Genomic DNA, 22669 nt, shown 5'->3' on the forward strand with positions numbered 1-22669 from the left:
CGATAAATCATTACTATTTTATTTTAGCATCTTCAAAGTAAGTAAGTCACCTCAGCAAAAAATGTGATGGGATTATTGGCTGCTTTTTCTTCATCCATTTACATCTATTCATCTATTTGTTTTGTAATGATAGAAAATAATGTGTTTGCCCAAATGTATTTGTCCTACAAACATAAATAAAATCATTTAGGCATACACAATCAAAAGGTTTTTAAAATCATGATAAAGATTTTGTCAAGTGACCTTGGTCATTTTGTCTGGTGCTACAGCCTAGCCCCCCCTTTCTGTGATGAAGTGGAATGTTTCATTTTATATCAGTAAAATCGTAGCATATTTTTCACTATACAAGCACTATGCAACATGTGAATATAAAATAAACAAGAGGAATATTTTTAACAAAGTAAGCATATAAGTTACACAGTCCACTACATTCTTTAAACGCCAACAGTTTCCGCATATTGACCTACATTTCAGTGAAACAGCGACACCGAGCGGTCAAAATGCGCTATTACAACGACAAGGACGTTAATGTTTTATCTGATTATCTAGAAACTATTTTAATATCAGTTGTTTTGAATGGCTGTACAGTAACTTATTTAAATACAAATATTGCTTTGTTTTTAAGTGAAATATTGTTTTTATATGTTTAGTGTATCTAAGGATGATGTGTAACCATGATGTGAAGAAACAGTTGATATTGACGACAGGCACATAGACGCGCGCGAGGCGTTGATCGCGATTTTCAAACGGCTACGGCTGTCATGGCTAAAAAAACTTTTGATGTGGTAAATAAATCTGTTTAAAGTTTCGTTGGTCGGGAATATTGATTGAATATGAAGAATCGGTGAAGGTAAGACAGCTTTAAAGATTTTTGGATAAAACATTTTAAATAAACATCAGCGAAACATAGCACGGAAAGATCCAGTCAGTTTAAATTACATGCTGTCTAACTTAAATACTGAGCTTGACGAGAAACATTATTTGAGCATCATTAACCCTAGTGATGTGATTTGACTACTAGACATTCTGGTCTGTCTGATATAAAAATGTCTACAAACCTGTATACTTGTTCAAGTAACGTTATTGACCTTAGCTTTTAAATAAGTGATGATTAAACTCTATAAAGTTACATTAGAATAGTGAAGTACTTTGTCAACCTTGAACTTGTGTTCTTGTGCTTCTCTTAGATGAATAAAAAAGCAGATCCTCCTGATGCGGGCATTTTTGTGGGACTTCCCAAACTCTGTCCCCAGCCATCACCCCGAGAGCTGTCTAAACTTTATCAGGTTTGTGTTTAGGGTCTCACAGTACTGCATACACTCGAAATAATCTGAGGTTGTTTTAACCCATGGTTATGTCAAATATGGTCATACCCAGTCACTGAGTCTAGGTTAATTAAACCATGGTTGGGTCTTGTCTTTTAGTTAATCAAAAAATAATTTAATATAATCAGAGTTATATTAGAAAATGTCCTGGCGTTTTCAAGCTTTATAATGGTAGTAAATGGTGCTTCCGAATCCCAATAAAGTCCATTCATTCTTTACAAAAGTAATTCACACAGCGTTAATAAATAATAGTTAATAAAGTCCTTCTGAGAGCAATCGGTGTGATTTTGTAAGAAAAATAGGGAACTGCTTATTTAGTGAGCTTTCCTACTAGAGGATCATTTTGTACGCTACCAAGAAAGCTGACAAAATAAGCTGTCTCACATCATTTGTACCTATAAAAGTGTCAAAACATGAGCTTGAAAACTGTCTGAAATATAGATGTCTGCAAACCTGTATACTTGTTCAAGTAAAGTAGATGAACACAATTGGAGTTATATTAGAAAATGTCCTGGTGGTTTCAAGGTTTATAATGGTAGTAAATGGTGCTTCTGATTTGAAACCCAATAAAGTCCATCCATCCTTAACAAAAATAATCCACAGAGCATCAGGGGGTTAATAAAGGCCTTATGAGGCAATTGTGATTTTGTAAAAATTTTTAAGCTAGTTTTTCTAGTTTGTAAAGTTTTATTGATTTTTTCTTACAAAATCACAAAAATTCCCTTCGATGCTTGACAAAAAGCTATGTGGATTACTTTTGTGAACGACTTTATTGGGCTTCAAATCAGAAGCACCATTTACTACCATTATGAAGCTTGGAACAGTCAAACATTTTCTAATATAACCCTGATTGTGTTTGTTTGTCTAAAAAAAGATAATGATATACATCAGGGATGGCTTGAGGGTGAGTAAATCATGGGGTCATTTTCATTTTTGGGTGAACTAACCCTTGAAGTGATGAGTTGTATGATTTCTTTCTGAATGCTCCCTTATCTTGGTTTCTGTTCTGTTTCAGATGTCTGTACGTAACCGGGAATATCCACCCATCCTGCAGAGTCATTCACGGACTCTTGCGGTTCCTTATAAAGAGCTGCGCTTCCACAGATATCCCTGTGATTCAATCGGGAATAACTACAGGCTCAAAGCCCAACACTTAAAAATAGAGCATCTGCATAACAGACGTCAGTCACATCGCAGACGTCACCTGCAGACTCGTATCCTTAAACTACAGTAATGTCCTTCAGAGGCATGTCGGAAATACTTTTACGATAAAAGATTAGGATGTTTCTGCAGTGTGGCGCTTAATAAACTCACTGACCTAAAAGTGTCCCACTTTAACTTTGCGTCAGTGCACTGTGATGCTCCGGGTGTGGGGCGGAGATTCAGGCGACCTACAGCACGAACACAAAGGTGAAAGAAACCCACAAAGACATATGCTTAAAAGCTAATTTTTTTACAGCAAAGACCCCCATGTTCATTTTTATTTTCCTCAGAATGCCTGAGATTTTAAGAAGGCCTCCATTGTCACCAGTGCAGCAACTTGAAATCATACGACACCAGGACAGACAAAGAGAAGAGGCAGAGCCTACAGAGAAAGAGTTAAGGGTTAGTGTCAGTACTACCAACCCATCCTCCATCCATCCATTCATGTTAATTTTTCTCTTGTATTATTTGCTATTAGAGGTATGTTTACTATATTACTGAGGGGATTCATGGACACATGTTGGCTCCCCAACCACCAGAGCAAATAACCAACATCCTGAAGCTGCTGCCCAGTCATATCCACAGCGACGAGCTAAAGATGCAGATGATTCTGGAACATCTTCTGGAGGAGGTCCAGAGAGACTATGATTTCAGCCTTCGCAAGAGCATCGGTATGACACACAACACATCTAAAACAGACTTTGAAACTGTGACAATTTGTTTTCATACCATTGTAATCACTGTCCATTTTTCTTTTTTACAACCTTGTCTTTGAAGTTTGATTTCAATCATTGATTTCAGTCTTTAACATGACCTTACTCAGTCAAAATTAAATATATATAGTTATATGTGTTTTACATTATGTTGGATGATTTTATGTAGAAAACAATAAATCACAATAAAAAAATGTCTTTAGCTGGGTTTTCACAGGCAGGGTCACATTTGACCTTCAATACTCACAGTCAACACTAATGAGCTTAATATTCTTATATAATTAATGTTTCTTTATTTCTAGATTTATTTTGTGGCGTTGATCTCTTACACTGCAAAAAATGATTTTTAAGAAAAAAAAATAGTATTTTTCAGTAAAAATATTTTACTGGAAAAAAACTTTTTCTTGATGAACAAAACGACCCAAGAAAATAAGTCTAGTTTTTAGACCAAAAATATCCAATTTAAGTGATTTTGTGCATAAAACTAGCAAAAAATTCTGCCATTGGAGTAAGCAAAAAAATCTTGAAAATTTTTCTTAAACACTAAATTCAAGAAAAATACATTAAATTGGATATTTTTGGTTTAAAAACTGGACTTATACTCTTGGGTCGTTTTGCTCATCAAGAAAAAGCATCTTAATTTAAGAATTTTTAGATATTTTTACTGAAAAAAGAAAAAAATACTAAGATTTTTTTTCTTGAAAATAATTTTTTTGCGGTGTATAATGGGACGTACACACCAAACGCGAATTAAACAATTTGCAAGAGAAGATTTAATACAAAGTCAATACAAAGACTCGTGCGGGGCGATGCGAATGACGCTAATTTGGCGGTGTGATTGCTGCATAAACATGCGCTATTCACCTGAAACGCGTCTTCGCGCAAGTTGAAAAAACTTGCATGAAACACATTTGCATGACACGAAGTTAAATCCCACAAGTAATCTGGAGCGAGGAACGCGATGCTTCGCGTTTGGTGTGTATGCAGCATACAGTAAGTTGCTTTGTATAATGATGTGTACACACCAAACGTGAAGCATCGCGTTCCTCACTCTAGATTACTCACGGATTTCACTTCGTGTCATGCTAATTTTTTCACGCGAAAGACGCATTTAAAGCCCGGTATACACTGCACGATTATTGGCTGTCTCAGACGAAAGATTGCCATCGTGAAACAATCATTGCGATTTCTGTGATCGTGGCTCTTCATCAGTGGTCCTATGTCGTACAATGAGACGGCCGTTTTCCCAGTCTTGCGTCCAAAGATAGCCTACGATAGTTTTCTGACAGTGTCAGAAATTCGGCTTGATCACCGCACAGTGTGTTTGCTGCTACGACCCGCGCACTGGTATTTGTTTACCACGAGCGCATTGCTGGTGATGTTGCGCTAACGTGTGACGCAGCCGTTGAAGCTTCCGTGTCATCATCGTACAGTCTACATACCTGTCGTAACCGAGTTAAAAGGATCCATGTCGCACAGTGTGATAAGGTAATGATCTTATAGAAGGGCAAAAATCCCGCAGTGTATTCCGGGTTTAAGGCAAATAGGGGATTGTTTCAGGGCAATCGTGCTGCACAATTTGCGCCATTCACACTGCCCCACGCGAGTTTGTGTCTATTCAGGTCTTTACATCGACTTTGTATGTAATCTACTCGTGCAAATCATTGAATTTGTGTTTGGTGTGTATACCCCATAAGGATGTCTTATAAATGAATTATTTTGTATTACAGTGGATTACATCCTGCTAGATCCAGATGAAAGAGTACGTCTGTCGATCTCTGCTGTTCCCAAACTCTTCTCGTCCTGTGTCGTCCATGCCCCTGTTCCCTGGTCTGACAGTTACCAGCAGGCTCATAGTTGGCTAAACCAGAACCTGAACACAGTGAACCCCATGCTGCTTCACATCCAAAGACTCTGGATGAGCAGGTCAGCATCAGCAACCCCTCGATCATTAGGGTTCAACATGATGGACTTTACAATCATTTTCATGTCTCTCTGCAACTTTGCAGTTTCTCATCTTTGAGGTTTGTGCGCTTGGACGATCTCTCGGTTGATCATCCTCTCCTGCCAGACGAATTTGAAGAGTTGGTGCGCACACAGTGCCAAACCACCCGAGATGAACTGCTTAACAAGTAAGACTCTCTATGTGTCTATGTTCTGAATCTGTAGATTTCACATTTGTAATATGCTACAGAGTAAACAAATGTGCATATTTTTCTTGCTTGGTGTAAATAACCTGAATGTGATGCTGTGCACAGTATGGTAAAGCATTAGAGACCGAACATGATGTATGTGACAAATGCATTTTTATGAATTTAATTGCTTTGTTATTTGCAGTTAAGGGAGCTTAGAAAGAAACCTAATGCTCTCACATACAGTAATACAGTATATCTGACAGTCCTGGACGGTTGATGTGTTTTTGTATACTTGTTCTCTTCTCCCTGGTGACTTTTGTTCCTGAGTCTGTATCCATGGTCTTCTCAAACTACCCAGACACATGCACACAATACAAGCTTTTAAACCCTGATGGCTTGAACAATGAGAGAAAAGAGCAATCAGACCTGCTTTTAACACAGAGAGCTGCCACAACAAACTACAACAACAAACAATATCCTAGTTTATTATACAGAGACTTGATTTAAACTATACTGTATGTTTGTGTAATTAAAGAGGAAAGAAAGAGTTTTGATAAAGGACTGTAAGGGTAACACATACATTATTGTGTCAACTTGGTAACAAAAACAAAATAGGTTAGATGGCATTTAAAGATCTCTCTACTGAGTAATTGAATTTTTCAGTCAAGCAGTAAAATTAAGATACAGTTTAAGTTTTAAGTAAAAGCAAATGTTTAAAAAGTCTAAGAAGTTTCAATATCTCATCTATTTTCTCTGGTGTGTGTGTGTGTTGCTTGTTTGCTTTTGTGTGTGTGTGTGTGTGTGTGTGTGTGTGTGTGTGTGTGTGTGTGTGTGTGTGTGTGTGTGTGTGTGTGTGTGTGTGTGTGTGTGTGTGTGTGTGTGTGTGTGTGTGTGTGTGTGTGTGTGTGTTTGTTTGTTTGTTTGTGTGTGCAGTTGGCTACCATGCTGCGTTTCTCTCTTTGAGACTTTTACAGACGCATGGCTGCCGCTAATGCCAAAGAAAGGAGACATTGCCCCAGTAAAGATCAATCAACTCTTCAACTGTGCGGCTGCGCTGATGTCACTGCAGCTGCGCAGTCTGGTGATAGCATCACTGCATGATCTGCTGCAGTTTCTCCAGATATATCAGGTTGACGATCACTAACATCTGACAGTCTTTGCACTCTATACACTGCAAAAAAATTGACTTCTTTACTTAGTATTTTTGTCTTGCTTTCAGTACAAATATGTAAAAGTTCTTAAATCAAGATAGTTTTTCAATTTAAGTGAATTGTGCTTAAAACAAGCAAAAAATCTGCCAATGGGCTAAGAAATTTTTCCTGAATTTTTCTTGAATTAAAGGAATATTCCATTTCTTTAAAAGAAAAATCCAGATAATTTACTTACCACCATGTCATCCAAAATGTTGATGTCTTTCTTTGTTCAGTCAAGAAGAAATTATGTTTTTTGAGGAAAACATTGCAGGATTTTTCTCATTTTAATGGACTTTAATAGAGCCCAACATTTAATACTTAACTCAACACTTAACAGTTTTTTTTCAACAGAGTTTCAAAGGACTGTAAACGATCCCAAACAAGGCATAAGGGTCTTACCTAGCAGAACGATTGTCATTTTTGACAATAAAAATAACAAATATACACTTTTAAAGCACAACTTCTCGTTTAAATCCGGTCGTGATGCGCCAACGTGACCCCACGCAATACATCATGACGTCAAGAGGTCACAGAGGACGAACGCGAAACTCCGCCCCAGTGTTTACAAGTGTTGAGAACGAGGACCGTTCCTACATTGTTGTATGTCAACTGATACTAATTAATGTCTTTGTGTCAGTTTATTGTTTACAATGGTCCGCAAATGTGCGTTTTATATATGTAACACGTGACCTCCCTACGTCACTACGCATTTACGTTAGGTCACGCTGGACCGGATTTAGACGAGAAGTTGTGCTTTAAAAGTGTATATTTGTTATTTTTATTGTCAAAAATGACAATTGTTTTGCTAGATAAGACCCTTATGCCTCGTTTGGGATCATTTATAGTCCTTTGAAACTCCGTTGAAAAAAACTGTTAAGTGTTGAGTTAAGTGTTAAATTTTGGGCTCTATTAAAATCCATTAAAATGAGAAAAATCCTTTTCCTCAAAAAACATAATTTCTTCTCGACTGAACAAAGAAAGACATCAACATTTTGGATGACATGGTGGTGAGTAAATTATCTGGATTTTTCTTTTAAGAAAATGGAATATTCCTTTAAGAGTTTAAGTAAAAAGGTCAAGATTTTTTTTACCCCATTGGCAGATTTTTTTATCATAATTATTTCGCTTGTTTTATGCACAAATTGTATGTTTTTTGTCTAAAAACTTTCTTAGGTCATCAAGTAAATGCATCTTAATTTAAGAATATTTAGGTATTTGTACTAAAAACAAGACAAAAATACTAAGTAAGAAAGTAATTTTTTGCAGTGTACAATAATTGTGTGATGTCACAGGTCTCTCTTTTTTTCTACCAACCTTTTGTAGCTTACTCTCGCACGCACGGGGCCCAGATGCGTTCACAGGTACCGAAATTAGGTACCGAATGATTCCATGTGAATCAGTACTCGGTAGTACCAACGTTATTCAGTCTGTGCTCTTAAAAGTACCAAGCTGGGTAGTACCCAGTCCTAGTGTTTATATTGTATGTATAACGTACAGAAATTTGCATGCTTGTATATACAATCCAAATAGATTTTAACATGCCCTGAGTGGCTTGTGAATCACACACTAGTACTTTATTTATACTATTCACAGTAAACAATTCCCTCACAAAGTAATGTTGTCAAACATAATTGTTGATCATTTAAGTTCAAAATGCAGTTCATATGTTTGTGCTCACATCCAATCAGATTTAAGACTTATGTTTTAATAAATGTGCATTTGTTTTTAATATTTATGTGTGTGTTCTGGCAGGATGGCAATGATTTTGGAGAGCGTTTTGATAAACTGCAGTACACACAGCGTCCGCTGGTGTTGGTAAAGTTGAGACTGGAGGAGCCCAGAATCATGTTTGAACCCTCATTACAAAGCTGCTGGGATGTCATACAGCAAGCATTTACACAGATCATAACCAGCGCACACAATATACCACGGGTACAAATACAAATATATACACTACAGTATACAGTGCATAGCTTACAAATGATTTCTATCATATTTTTAAAGACCATGCTTGCTTTTGGCTTTGTTTTGAGGTTACATTTTTGAGTGACTGCTTTGGTTGCTTTTTCTGTTTTAAATTCATTATAAATCACAGCTTGAAAGTGAATTTTTATGTAAACATTTAATGAAAAACAGATATGCAACTAGTGGGGATCAGTGAATCGGCATGTATACCAGGTGTCTGATGGTAGATTTTTTAACCACAAGTCCAAATGTGCGTTTCTCCCTGCAGGTGGAGTGTAAACTGTTTTGCGACATTGCAGACACTGTCACGCTGAGCTCAGTGAGACCTGATGAGACTTTGGTCACAGACATCATGAACAGAGCCAGAGAGATCTTTCAGAGAAACACCATTGGACCCCAGAGGTCCAGTATCACTTTTTAACAAAGCTTTAAAGGGATAGTTCACCCCAAAATTAAAATTCTGTCATCATTTACTCACCCTCATGTTCTCCTTAAGTTTAGGACCTTAACCTGTATTTTGTTTTCTTTGTTCTGTTGAACACAAAGATATTTTGATCATAGATGGTAAGCACACAGTTGATGGTACCAGGGTTTGAAAAATTTGGCAATGCCCATACAGTGTGTACCCACTCTTTTGATAAACAAAATTGTCTCATGCGCACTGTACGCGGACCCTCATATGCATTAAAAATGGACGCAAAAAAAACTTCGGCCTTTAGGATGAGTAAATGATGACCGAATTTACTATCCATTAAATCATCAGTCAATTGTCAAATCACATTGTAGTGTGTCTGTAGTGAATCTAAGATGTGTTGTGCATTGTAGGTATGTGGAGGTATACAAGACATACTGTGATGCACTGGACATACAAGACATAATGAACTTTCTTAAAACTGAACACCTACTGCAGGGTTTTACTAAGGTACAACGTATATACAGTACACATACACACTGCTGTTTGACTGATAAAAAAATTGTGTATCTTTATGAAGCCTTGTTTCCACCTCTGTGACATGTAGACAATAACCGGTGTGCAGAACGTCAAAGATGAAGTAGCATCTCTGCATGTGACTGTACCGCTGTCACTGTTCTGTCTGGATGCGGTGAACCTCAACCAAAATCTGTGCGACAGGGCCGAACATCTTGTAGATCTTCTCACCACCTCTGTTACGGAAGAAACCCGAGAACTCAACAAGAGGTGAGACCTTGGTTTTGAAGCCATATTGGCTACTATGTAAGAGAAAGAAAGTCGTTTCATTGGCTAAAATTGTGTCGATGTATCATTCTGAAACAGTATCTGCCATCGTTATGATGAGATAGTGGACAGAATCATGAGCAAGCCAAGCAGCACAGAAGAGCTGGTGGTGTTAACCCAGTATGTGAAACAAACCGGTGAAGTGACCGTATGCAAACTGTGTCAGGAGACCGAGGAGGCCGTCAAGCGTCTCTACTTTCTGCTCGACTATGGAGCTCTATCAGGTTACTTCCAGGAAACTTTATATTTATCAGAGCTCAAATTAGAAAATCAATGCATATATGAATATGGACAATAACATGCCAATGTTAAATGGTGTCGTTTTTTTTATTGTTACAATATAAAGATGTTTCAAGTCTGTTAATGGTGTACCTGATCCACATGTCCGACATTTTTGCCTAAACTCCCATATATCGCAAAAAGGTTTTTATCAATAGTTAACTCATTTATTTATTTGCCACTTGATTGGTGTACAGAAAAAGAAGCTGATTTACTCTAAGGGCAACACTGTCACAACCATGGGCAAACATGACAACTATCATCATGAAGGCCCACTATCAGCGATATGTCTTAGTTAACTATCGTCGCTAGTTAACCCTAGTCTGCATGTCGGTTTGTGCGGCGCTGTATTAAGTCTAGCAAACCCATAGCCATGGTTTTTGGAATGACTTATCGCAAGACATCTGAATTACATTTAGTCGCATAACATCAATTAATGGAGACGCCATCCTTTCGCAATATTTTTTTGTCAACATTTAGAAAATAACACAAAAGTTTTGCACAAATCTTTTTTTTTTTTTTTGGCCAGTTTTTGCCTTTATTTAACAGTGATTTACAGAAAGGACAGGAAAGAGAGAGGGGTTTGGGATCGGCAAATGACCATGAGCCGGGAATAGTGCAAAAACACCACATGTCAGAGTGCTGCCCACTACACCATCGGCTTCGACTGCACAAATCCTTAATGGAAACGCAGCCAGTCAATTTTAAGGGTTAGGTTTGGTGCTAATGTTACAAATAGGCTTAGGGCCAATTAAGGTAACAATTAAATCACCACAAATTAAAAAAAAAATGCAGAGGAAGTCTATTCAAGATGTTAGTATCTTGATAAACATCAATATTTAAATAAACATTTATTTTACTTGAAAACATTTGGCCAACAAAATAGTGTAGTCACAAGATCTATTAGCAAGTGCCTACTAGACTCGATGTTTTGATGATGAGAGTTTATGGTGAGTCAAGTTATCTCTCTCTATACAGCGGAGGATATAAAGCTGTTCAGCACTGTGATCCACTGGCCGACGAAGATCCTGTCCTCACTTGAGCGTAGTAAGACACAACTAGATGATCAGAGACACAAGGCTGGATTGCATCTGGTGAACAGGTGTTTACACACAGCAAACACAATATAATGTAAGCAGCTGACACAAACCTGACAACAAGAATTTCATTGTCAGACTGACGCAGCTGACCGACAAGACATTGAAGGACATAGAAAAGGAGGTGGACAGCTTCAAGATGAAAGAGAAGATGACTTTAGAGGCGATGACGAACAATGTGGAGAAACTCAAGGAGATTAGCAGCAACCTTGCGGCTGTCGTGAAAGAACTTGAGGTTTGTAAATTAAACTACAGTCAAAGTTGGTGTTAAGTGCTTTCGCAACCCAACTGCAATGATCTATGTGCATCTATCATGTTGTATCCACAGTACCAGAGCATAATAGACATGCCATCAAAAACTGAACATACTGTAGTAAAACTCAAGATGTGTGTTTGTGTGTTTGTCAGGGCATTAATAGAGAGCAAGGCCTGCTGGAGATGCAACAGAGCGAGTTTCCCGTTATACAGATGCTGATGGCCAAGAAACAACCATATGACCAGCTGTGGACTACGGCGCTCGATTTTCACACCAAATATGATGTGTGGATGAACGGTAAAACACGTCACATGCACGTTTTTATTGTGGACATTTCAGTGAAATCTAGCCATGATTTAGATCTCATCTCAAGTCATTTCTGTCATGTGTGTTTGTGTTTCCCAGGTCCGTTTCAGGATCTCAATGCTGAGACCGTATCAGAGGAGATGGGAAACATGTGGCGTGCCATGTACAAACTCACAAAGCTTTTCCCGGAGCGCACTGCACCCAGACGTGTAACCGAGAATTTCAAGAAAAAAATAGACAAATTCAAAGAGCATCTGCCCGTTCTGATGGCGATCTGTAATCCTGGCTTGAAGGACAGACATTGGGAGTTGGTACGGCGGTCACATACTGTATTTACTGTATTAAAAGTATCACTGTTTGTAAAATGTACTCATGTTTGTTTAATATATTAAATGTTTTTGGTTGATGGCAGATCAGTGGAGTTGTGGGTGCTGATGTTAAACCGGACAAGGACACATCCCTCCTTCAGATGCTGGAGCTCGGACTGGCCAAGTACTCTGAAAAGTAAGACCTTTGATGTGGTAAATTTGTGTTCGGTTACATGTTTCTGTGCGTGGTCATGTATGCTGTTGTCTGCAGGCTGGAGGAAATTGGAGCGACAGCCAGTAAGGAATTTTCTCTGGAGAAATCCCTGGTTAAAATGAAACGAGAGTGGGCGGAGCTCCGCTTTGGGCTTTCTCCATATAAGGACACGGTAAAACACAATACATACCACAGTAACTCACTCGCATGTAGGATTTGATGAAAATGGCACTTGTATTTTACAATTGTAATATTTTAAAAACCTGAACATATAAAATGAGTGATTTTTAGGAAGCCGGCAAAATGAAATGTTTTAAATAAAATTTATTATTTGTTTAAATGACTTTTGAATGATGAAATTCATGTTGGGGGTTTTGCCTAAGCCGTTTTATTTGCATTTGGTTATTGGTGAGCACAGTAAACACAAACAAAAACAACTCTAAAGGCAACAAACATTATTTATCCATCAGTCTCTCATTCTCTTTGTGCTTATATGTGTGTGTGTTTGTGAAGGGTACGAGTGTTTTATGTGCAGTGGATGATATCCAGCTGTTGTTGGACGATCACATCATTAAGACTCAGACTATGAGAGGATCTCCGTTCATCAAACCCATCGAGGCCGACACAAAGGTCATGTCACAAATAAAAACGCACATCATTCATTTTCTTCATGTTAACTACTTCAAAACTTTTGTATGTAAATGTTTTAATATGAATAAGTGATGACATTGTGTGGTTTTTTGGAGGTCACATTGCATTATAGTTAATGTATGTTTGCAGGTGTGGGAGGAGAAGTTACAAAACATGCAGGATATATTAGATGCGATGCTGCAGTGTCAGGCCATGTGGATGTATCTCGAGTCCATCTTCAGCTCGGAAGACATCATCGCGCAAATGCCTGAGAACGGACGCAAGTTCTCCATCGTTGACAGTTACTGGAGGACCATCGTCACCGAGATGGTTTGTTGATTACTAAAAAAAACCTGAAACTATATGTGACAAATATCAGAATTTGACATTCAGTCATGTGTGTTTAACAGTTAAAGGACCCGCGTGTGCTCGTGGCGACGGAGCAGCCCAACATGCTGCCTCGCCTTCAAGAGTCCAACATCTTTCTTGAGGAGATACAGCAGGGCTTGAACTCCTACCTAGAGAAGAAAAGACTTTACTTTCCTCGGTGAGATACAACCAGAACCAGTTTTAGACATTTAGGGTGCTTTTACACTGCGGTCCAAACCCGAGTGCCCCCAGCAACTATTCTGATGACAAACTCGCATACAGTTAAAACTGAACTATACTTCAGGCGTTATGCGGCATCTGCTAGAACCAGGTTTAATGTACGTGCCCCACATAGGACAAACAGGGCTTTTGAGTTTTTCAAGCAGCCGTTGTGTCCTTCATATTGGACCCAAAAGTGACAATAAATTGTTTCTAAACTATATGTTTCTCTCTCGCTCCCTATATCTGTCTAGGTTTTTCTTCCTGTCTAATGATGAGATGCTGGAGATCTTGTCTGAGACAAAGGATCCTCTACGCGTTCAACCTCACCTCAAGAAGTGTTTCGAGGGCATTGCTAAACTAGAATTCACGACTGACCTCGAGATCACAGGAATGATCAGCTCAGAGAAAGAGAGCGTTCCATTATTAGAGACCATCCACCCGGTTAAAGCCAAGGTAGAGAGAGAGAGAGCGTTCAATGTGACACATTTTCTCACATAATTATAAATATATATTTAAAGTATGACCTAGACACGTTTTCCTCTGCATCCTTTGCATATACGTCTTTGTGTGTTAGGGAATGGTTGAAAAGTGGCTTCTTGAGGTTGAAAACATGATGTTGAGAAGCATTCGAGATGTCATTAAGCAGGGAATGAAGCAGTATCCTGAGGTACACAAACACACTCACGCACACATATATGTACAAAGTGATCAGTGCATCATGTGTGTATTAACACCTGTTTCAGGTGCCCAGGAGGCAGTGGGTGTTACAGTGGCCGGGTCAGGTCGTCATCTGTGCGTCCTGTATCTTCTGGACCAGCGAAGTGTCTCTTGCTATACAGACCAACACTTTAACTGTGAGCATCCACACATTAACATACACAAAAACACATGCATAGCAAGCAAAATATTATGACTGAAAATCTATAAAAGTGTTTTTTCACAGGTAATGTATGTGTTTGCATGTGTATTTCAGACTTATGTTGAAAAAAGTAACGCTCAAATTGCTGAAATAGTCGAGCTGGTTCGAGGGAAGTTGTCTAGTGGTTCGAGAATGACACTGGGGGCTCTGATTGTGATCGATGTCCATGGTAAGAGTCAGATTAATCAATGATATTCAGCAGACATCTGCAGAACACATTAAGATGATTTAAACAGATTGGAGCTTGTCATTTAAACTCAAAGTATTTTAAAGGCAGGGGTTATCATCTCCGAAAGCCAATGTTGATATTTGAAATATACCCCAATAGAATCTGGACCTTCTGTTGATAGACCCGCCCCACAAATACGCAACCCAGGCAACGATGTCGGTTAGTAGACACGCCCCTTATTGCTGATTGGCTACAAGTGTGTTTTGCAGGGTTCCCATAGGTCCTTGAAATCCTTGATAGTTTGTGAATCTGGGGGGGGGGGGGGAATTCAGGGCCCTGGGAAGTTTTTGAAAATATACATACATAGATACAGGTCATTGAAAGTGCTTGAATCTATTTTATGCAAGAAGTTTTCTGGAAAAAAAATTCGTAGGTAGTGTAGGATAATATCATAAAAATTCTAGACTTTTAAGCACACGTGCTAAACTGTTCGCTTTAAATGCTTATATCTTCTGTATGTGAATGTTGATTCATACCAAAAGGCCTCGGGTTACGTATGTAACTGTTGTTCCCTGAGAAGGGAACGAGACGCTGCGTCTCCCTTGCCATACTTCCTGCGTCAATGTAATGCCATCTTTGGCAATATTTCAGATAGCGATATACTTCCTGGCTCCCACGTCACCCTGTCTTTGTTGTTAAGCCTCACCATTGGTCGAATTTGATATACACATTCAGACCCAATTACCCATGGAGGCGTCCACAAAGTGTCACCGCAGTGACACAGTGCAAGTTCCCTCGAAAGGGAACTGTAAAAATTTATCTTAAAAGGTAACACAATGTAACCTTACTCTCACTTGAAATGTGTCCCCACATTTAGTCCTTGAATTTGAGGGTACTGGACCTGAAAAGTCCTTGAAAAGTCCTTGAATTTGAAGTTAGCTAAGGTGTGGGAACCCTGGTTTTGGTAGTCGGGCCGACTCTCTTTTCCAAAGCATTTTTCAGATATCATGCACTCCTGACCTGACCCCTGTCCTTTCCCCTGTGCAGCGCGTGACGTGGTGAGCAAACTGGCTCAGGATGGAGTTTCATCTCTGAATGATTTCCAGTGGATTTCCCAGCTGCGGTATTTCTGGGAGGATGAGGAGGTCATGCTAAGAATGATCACCACCAAAATCAGATACGGGTATGAATATCTCGGGAACTCACCGCGTCTCGTCATCACACCTCTGACCGATCGCTGCTACAGGTAAGCACTCGTAGACTTCATACTCGTACTTCAGTTAGTAGAAAACAACATATTTGAATCACAAAGCTAGCTTTTGAAACAAATCACAGCGTTTTGATATTTAATTTTTTGTCTGAGAGAAATATTGGCAAACATCAAACTTTTTGGTTTGCCATAACTCCTCAACATCCAATCCAATTCTTAAAATGTTACCTAGCTAACCATAGTTACCTAGTGGACATTGCCTTAGTTTTCTTCTTGTAATAATACACCTTGAATTCATTCAGCGGTTACTGTAAGCGCGAGATGTTATTTTAAAATGCCTATGAGTTTCAAAGATCGTTGAATGTGATGCTGAATGCTGATTGGTCCGTAGGACTCTGATGGGCGCTCTAAAACTGAATTTGGGTGGAGCTCCAGAGGGGCCTGCAGGAACTGGAAAAACAGAGACTACTAAAGATCTGGCTAAAGCACTTGCCAAACAGGTGCACGCACACAAAAACACAATTAAATGCACACACACGTGCACACATACGGAATGGCATATTTAAATGTATTTAATATAATTTTACATACATTTAATTTAATGCATGCTTTACTTCTGTATCAAGTGTGTGGTCTTCAACTGCTCTGATGGTCTGGACTACAAAGCCATGAGTAAATTTTTCAAGGGTCTGGCACAGTCTGGAGCCTGGGCGTGTTTCGATGAGTTCAACCGCATTGAGGTCAGCGATACAAGCGGCTGAATTATTACATCATAGCCCAGGTATACCTCAGTAAATAACAGTATTTCTGCTGGTCTCACTCTCTCTGTCAGGTGGAGGTGCTGTCTGTGGTCGCTCAGCAGATTCTGAGTATTCAACAAGCCATCGCGCGCAACATGAAAACCTTTATATTTGAGGGAACCGAGCTCTCTCTGAACCCAACATGTTGTGTGTTTATTACCATGAACCCGGGATACGCAGGCCGAGCTGAACTCCCAGATAACCTGAAAGTAAAAAATTACATGCTTAATAATAAACAGTTTTAAATTTGACAATCACATCACAATTTAAATGCGTAGATTTCATGAAACTAGTCATGAAGAAGATGCACTTCTTAATTAAAGGTGGGTTGTAGCCAATCAGCAGTAAGGGGCGTGTCTACTAACCAACATTGTTGCCTGGGTTGCGTATGTGTGGGGCGGGTCTATCAATAGAAGGTCCAGATTCTATAGGGGTGGGGGCGTGTTTGTTTAGGTGATTTCAAGTATAAACATTGGCTTTCAGAGATCATGCACCCCGCCTTTAACTTAATAATATTAAACTGAAGAATATTTGTCACATGTATCATTGAATGTAATGTGTGTAGGCCCTGTTTCGCACAGTTGCGATGATGGTTCCAGATTATGGATTGATTGGTGAGATATCGCTGTATTCGATGGGATTCACAGCATCTCGGAGGTAAAACACTCTCAGGATCATGGTTACAGACAGAACAAAATGTTTTATTTAACTTTCTGTTCTCTTGGTTTAAATGTCAGCCTGGCTCAGAAGATTGTTGCAACGTACCGTCTGTGTTCGGAGCAGCTCTCATCTCAACCTCACTACGATTATGGGATGCGTGCGGTGAAATCAGTCCTTACCGCGGCAGGAAATCTGAAACTCAAATATCCACAGGAGGATGAAAGCGTGTTGCTTCTTAGAGCTCTCATGGACGTCAATATGGCCAAGTTTTTGGCGCAGGATTTGCCGCTGTTTCAGGTGTGTAATTCAAATCAGCGTGGGTTCACACTTCACTTTAACGGTTCTACTCTAAATAATATACTCACTTCCACATCATCTGTCCCCTATTTTAGGGCATCATCACTGATCTGTTTCCTGGAGTCCTGCTGCCCGAACCAGATTATGACTTACTGTTAAAAGCTTTGCATGACAACATGGCCAAAATGAAACTCCAGCCCGTACCATGGTTCATCAGCAAAATTATACAAGTAATCATTTTAAGCCAAAAAAATTGGTTTTATAAAATGTTTTATTAAAAATATGAAGTTGTGCATGTCTGTGTGTGCAGGTGTATGAAATGATGCTGGTAAGGCATGGTTTCATGATAGTTGGAGAGCCAATGGGAGGAAAAACCTCAGCTTATAAAGTTTTGGCTGGAGCTTTGAGAGATCTTTATAAAGGTAACCAAAGCAGAAACTATATACCTATATGTTAGTCCTCTGCATGCCATCTGACTCACAATACATTTGTTTATGTTTATAATCTATGTAGAAGGGCTGATGGAGGAGTTTGCTGTAGATTTTCGTATCATCAATCCAAAGGCGATCACGATGGGTCAGCTGTACGGATGTTTCGATCCCGTCAGTCACGAGTGGTCGGATGGTGTACTGGCCACATCATTTAGACAGCAGGCCCAGTCCACTTCAGAGGACCGGCAGTGGATCATATTTGATGGGCCTATTGACGCCGTCTGGATTGAGAACATGAACACTGTTTTGGACGATAATAAGAAGGTTGGTTATGGTCCCCCTGTCATGTACCTTACACCTCAAAGTGTGTCTAATGAAAGTAATTCGTTTTTGTTGTTAAAAGTTGTGTCTGATGAGTGGAGAGATCATTCAGATGAGTCCAAAATTGAGTCTGATCTTTGAGCCTGCAGACCTGGAGCAGGCATCGCCCGCTACTGTGAGCAGGTAACCAACTTACACACTGACTCACAACCCTTAACATGCACAGACTGAAATACTGCTGTCAAATCACACCGGTCATTTTACTAAATACAGGATTAGTGCTTATTTTAAATTGTGAGTTTATAGGACAAAGTTGTGTTTGTGATCAGGTGTGGTATGATTTATATGGAGCCACATCAGTTAGGTTGGACTCCTTTCAGAGACTCTTACATGGACACATTACCTGCTAACCTTGCAGACGAACACAGAACGCTGGTGAGAATGATACTCATACATGGTGTATGTATAAACAGGTTATTTTAAACATGATTAATTTAGTTTATTAATGACTTGTTTGTTTTATATTGTAGGTTATGGATCTGTTTAACTGGCTGGTTCAACCATGTCTGGACTTCATTTACCATGAGTGTGGTTTCTTAGTGCAAACTTCACCCATTCACTTGACCTATAGTCTGATGCGTCTCTATACGTGCCTACTGGGTAATTTAACACATAACAAGTAATATTTAAACGAACAACACATTATTAATTACGTATTTACCTGATACTTCAATGTGATTTGAAAATCTAATGAATATATGGCTGACACAAAAATACATGGCTCTTGATTTGAGTTTCATGTCTATTTATGTGTGCAGATGAGATCAATCAGTCGGGACAGGAAGGAAGAGAACCAATGACGGGTCAGCATGTGACGCTGTGGCTGCAGGGCCTGTTCCTCTTCGCTGTGGTGTGGAGTTTGGGCGGCACCATCAACGGCCACAGCAGGAAGAAGTTTGATGCGTTCTACCGAAATCTCATCATGGGTGCGATCGCCAATCACCCGCGACCCCAGAGTGTGAAACTCACCAAGAACAATGTTTTCCCTGAGAGAGGTCAGCTAGTTTATAATCATAAAATAACAATGCATATAAACGCTGCCGTATTGCACAAACACGAGCCATGACTCTAAACAACAAAAATGAGTGATGACATGACAGCTTGTGCAAATCACGGCACAGTGATTGAAACTCGAACCACATGTTTTATATGACGTGGCTTCAATTTTACTTTTCAAACTTAAGTGGTCCCAAGAAGTGCAAAAATAACCACTTGGCATTATAATCTGTGGCTAGGGGTGTCACGATTCTACAAACCCTCAATTCGATTGCTTTTTTTTTTCTAAGGTCACGGTTCGATTTTCTCAAAAACATGCTATCCCATTTTTAGACTAGACTTTTATGAAATATAATAACTGACCTTGAACCCGGAGATGCCCTGCCATGTTTGTCGTGCTGCCAGTGGAAAAATATGGTACATGCACATACCTGATGAAACAAAACTTCCTGTCAGATGAACATTTCTGTCAGTACTTTGCACCTTAAAAACCCACTTTTATTACCGTCAGACAAGATTGTGAGACTATACCCCAATAAGTCAAGTTTAAATGCTGTTTTCATAACTCTTAAGCAACTGAAATAAGTTGTTGTGAAGCTTAAACAGATCTCAGTTCAGAGAAACGATGATTTAAAATTGAAATCGTGACACCCTTATCTGTGACAGCTATTACTGTTTTGTAAGTGATGTGCAACTCATACATTCATACATATGGGCAGTCGTAGTCTAGTCGTGGCCTGGAGTTGCAGGTTCGAGTCTCTCAGCCATCAGGTTATGACTGTGGTGCCCTTGAGCAGTGCACTTTAACCCCAATTGCTCCCCGGGCGCTAAAGGGTGTATGTGTGTTCACTAGTCACTGGGATGGGTTAAGTGGTTCGAGTATGCATTGCATAGTTGACAAACATTTCATACTTTTCACATATCTGTTAACATCTCAATCCATGTGATGTATGAATGAAGGTTGTCTGCGCTGTTCCCCACACAGGTACTGTTTACGATTACTATTTTCATAAGCAGGGGAACGGTCAGTGGAACAGCTGGACCGAATCTATCAGCGCAGAGGACAGAGTCATTCCTGCAAATGCAAAAGTCAGTACACACCTACCATACATGATGTGTTACACGTCATCTACATCATATAGTTTAGTAATGACCAGCTAAAGAAATACTTTACACTCATCCTGTCTCTCTCTTTCATCTCTCAGGTGTCTGATCTCATCATACCTACAGCAGAAACATCACGACAGCTCTTCTTCCTCAGGACGTATCTGTCACACGAGGTACCCATGCTGATCGTCGGAGCCACAGGAACGGGCAAGTCTGCAATCAACAACAACTTTTTGATGTCTCTTCCCAAAGAGAGATACACCCCCAACTGCATCAACTTCTCCGCCCGGACCTCTGCCAATCAGACCCAGGAAATCATCATGTCCAAAATGGACCGCCGGCGCAAAGGAGTGTTTGGCCCACCGATGGGCAAGAAATGCATCATCTATGTTGGTAAGAACTTTTCAGCTACTTGAAAAGAAAAAGACTGTTTTCTGAACATAGATACACAATTAGTATTTTCTTGAGACTTCTTTACTATTACGTGGATAAAACAATCCAAGTGACCCAAAAAAGAGTGAAAGTTTCTTCTATATGTGCAGATGATCTGAACATGCCTGCAAAGGAAGTGTATGGAGCTCAGCCTCCCATTGAACTGCTCAGGCAGTGGATCGACCACCGGCACTGGTATGATAAAAAAGACACGTCCAGGTTGGACATCGAGGATGTTCTGTTTATGGCAGCGATGGGGCCACCTGGTGGAGGGAGAAATGACATTACAGGTAAACGTCTGATGTCAAATGATTTTGAAGCAGATGTTTAATACTCCATATTTAATATTTGGCATTTCGTCTCATTTACAGGACGATTCACACGTCACTTAAACATTTTATCGATCGATTCGTTTGATGATGAGACACTAAGCAGCATCTTCACTTCTATCAGCGACTGGCACTTCAGTAACGGATTTGACGCCTCTTTTTGCAGGTGTGTGTTGATGTACAGAAGCATTTATGTTATTTTCTTATCTGAAAACTGTGAGTATACATTTATTTTGTGCATGTCTGTTTCAGGCTGGGTAAAATCATGGTTCAAGCCACGATGGCAGTGTATAAGGACGCAATAGAGAGTTTCCTGCCAACTCCATCCAAATCTCACTATATCTTCAACCTACGAGATTTTGCTCGAGTGATTCGGGGGGTAATGCTGTGCCCATCAACACACCTGCAGGTGAGCCCTCACAAAAAAAAACCTTAAAGGCACAACAAACAAATTGCTTAGAAATGATCCGTATGGTTTTGTATTTCGTGTTTGTACAGGAAGGTGATAAATTAATCCGATTATGGATCCATGAGGTGTATCGTGTGTTTTATGATCGACTGATTGATAATCAGGACAGAGACCTATTTTTTAATATTGTTAAAGAGAAGACGTCAGCGTATTTCAAACAGAGCCTTGATAAGGTAAGAGCTACATTCTGCAACTATGAGTACAAAAAAAATTATAATAAAGATTCACTCTTTTCTCTTTTAAACTGTTTAGGTCCTGGGGCATCTCACTTTGTCTGGTAAAGTTGAAGATGACAGCATTCGCAGTCTGTTTTTTGGTGACTACGCCAAACCAGACTCGGCCAGTAAACCGTACGATGAGATCACTGATATGCGAGCCCTAACAGAAGTGATGGACTTCTACCTTAAAGAGTTTAATAACATCAGCAAAGCACCCATGAACCTCGTCATGTTTCAATTCGCCATCGAACACATCTCAAGAATCTGCCGCGTGCTAAAACAAGATAATGGGCACCTGCTGCTGGTCGGCATCGGGGGCTCGGGGAGGCAGAGCGTCACTAAACTCGCCACCTTCATTAATGACTACGAGCTGTTTCAGATCGAATTGACCAAGAACTACAGCATGTCCGACTGGCGCGACAGCCTGAAACACCTGATGATAAAAGCAGGGATTGAAGGGAAGAAAACCACGTTTCTGTTCAGCGACAACCAGATAAAAGATGAAGCCTTTGTTGAGGACATTAATATGCTGCTGAACACTGGAGACGTGCCGAATATCTTCCCAGCGGACGAGCGTGCTGACATCATCGAAAAAATTCAAGGAATCGTCCAATTGGAAGGGAGGAAGATTGACATCACACCACTGTCCATGTATAACTTCTTCATTGACAGAGTCAAAGCTAACCTTCATATTGTTCTTGGTACGATATGCTCTTGTGAATTGTGTTTTTTTCTATTTGTCATTATTTACCCATTATTTTAAACAAATAATTATTTAATT

General features: G+C 39.6%; 1 protein-coding gene across 1 annotated transcript in view; it reads left to right on the forward strand.

Moving 5' to 3' along the window:
- Positions 1-731: 731 nt before the first annotated feature.
- The window catches only part of dnah3 (dynein axonemal heavy chain 3), a 31313-nt gene continuing 9375 nt past the window's right edge, over positions 732-22669 (forward strand). The window contains exons 1-47 of the mRNA XM_065259094.1: positions 732-850; positions 1188-1286; positions 2341-2555; positions 2619-2735; positions 2819-2930; positions 3007-3199; positions 4972-5167; positions 5251-5373; positions 6310-6505; positions 8322-8501; positions 8803-8936; positions 9360-9456; positions 9554-9732; positions 9829-10013; positions 11047-11170; positions 11244-11400; positions 11574-11718; positions 11827-12038; positions 12140-12231; positions 12307-12421; positions 12763-12879; positions 13030-13209; positions 13290-13426; positions 13722-13923; positions 14045-14137; positions 14214-14324; positions 14444-14558; positions 15606-15804; positions 16160-16268; positions 16395-16508; positions 16601-16777; positions 17134-17225; positions 17306-17525; positions 17621-17755; positions 17836-17947; positions 18039-18280; positions 18360-18460; positions 18607-18712; positions 18808-18937; positions 19096-19332; positions 20319-20422; positions 20539-20833; positions 20983-21162; positions 21244-21367; positions 21454-21610; positions 21700-21843; positions 21923-22589. Coding sequence (XP_065115166.1) covers positions 1188-1286; positions 2341-2555; positions 2619-2735; positions 2819-2930; positions 3007-3199; positions 4972-5167; positions 5251-5373; positions 6310-6505; positions 8322-8501; positions 8803-8936; positions 9360-9456; positions 9554-9732; positions 9829-10013; positions 11047-11170; positions 11244-11400; positions 11574-11718; positions 11827-12038; positions 12140-12231; positions 12307-12421; positions 12763-12879; positions 13030-13209; positions 13290-13426; positions 13722-13923; positions 14045-14137; positions 14214-14324; positions 14444-14558; positions 15606-15804; positions 16160-16268; positions 16395-16508; positions 16601-16777; positions 17134-17225; positions 17306-17525; positions 17621-17755; positions 17836-17947; positions 18039-18280; positions 18360-18460; positions 18607-18712; positions 18808-18937; positions 19096-19332; positions 20319-20422; positions 20539-20833; positions 20983-21162; positions 21244-21367; positions 21454-21610; positions 21700-21843; positions 21923-22589 — 7471 coding nt within the window. The 5' untranslated portion in view covers positions 732-850. The remainder of the gene's footprint in view (positions 851-1187; positions 1287-2340; positions 2556-2618; positions 2736-2818; positions 2931-3006; positions 3200-4971; positions 5168-5250; positions 5374-6309; positions 6506-8321; positions 8502-8802; positions 8937-9359; positions 9457-9553; positions 9733-9828; positions 10014-11046; positions 11171-11243; positions 11401-11573; positions 11719-11826; positions 12039-12139; positions 12232-12306; positions 12422-12762; positions 12880-13029; positions 13210-13289; positions 13427-13721; positions 13924-14044; positions 14138-14213; positions 14325-14443; positions 14559-15605; positions 15805-16159; positions 16269-16394; positions 16509-16600; positions 16778-17133; positions 17226-17305; positions 17526-17620; positions 17756-17835; positions 17948-18038; positions 18281-18359; positions 18461-18606; positions 18713-18807; positions 18938-19095; positions 19333-20318; positions 20423-20538; positions 20834-20982; positions 21163-21243; positions 21368-21453; positions 21611-21699; positions 21844-21922; positions 22590-22669) is intronic.

Source organism: Paramisgurnus dabryanus, chromosome 22 (assembly GCF_030506205.2).
Source record: "Paramisgurnus dabryanus chromosome 22, PD_genome_1.1, whole genome shotgun sequence".
In the NCBI taxonomy this organism is placed as follows: domain Eukaryota; kingdom Metazoa; phylum Chordata; class Actinopteri; order Cypriniformes; family Cobitidae; genus Paramisgurnus; species Paramisgurnus dabryanus.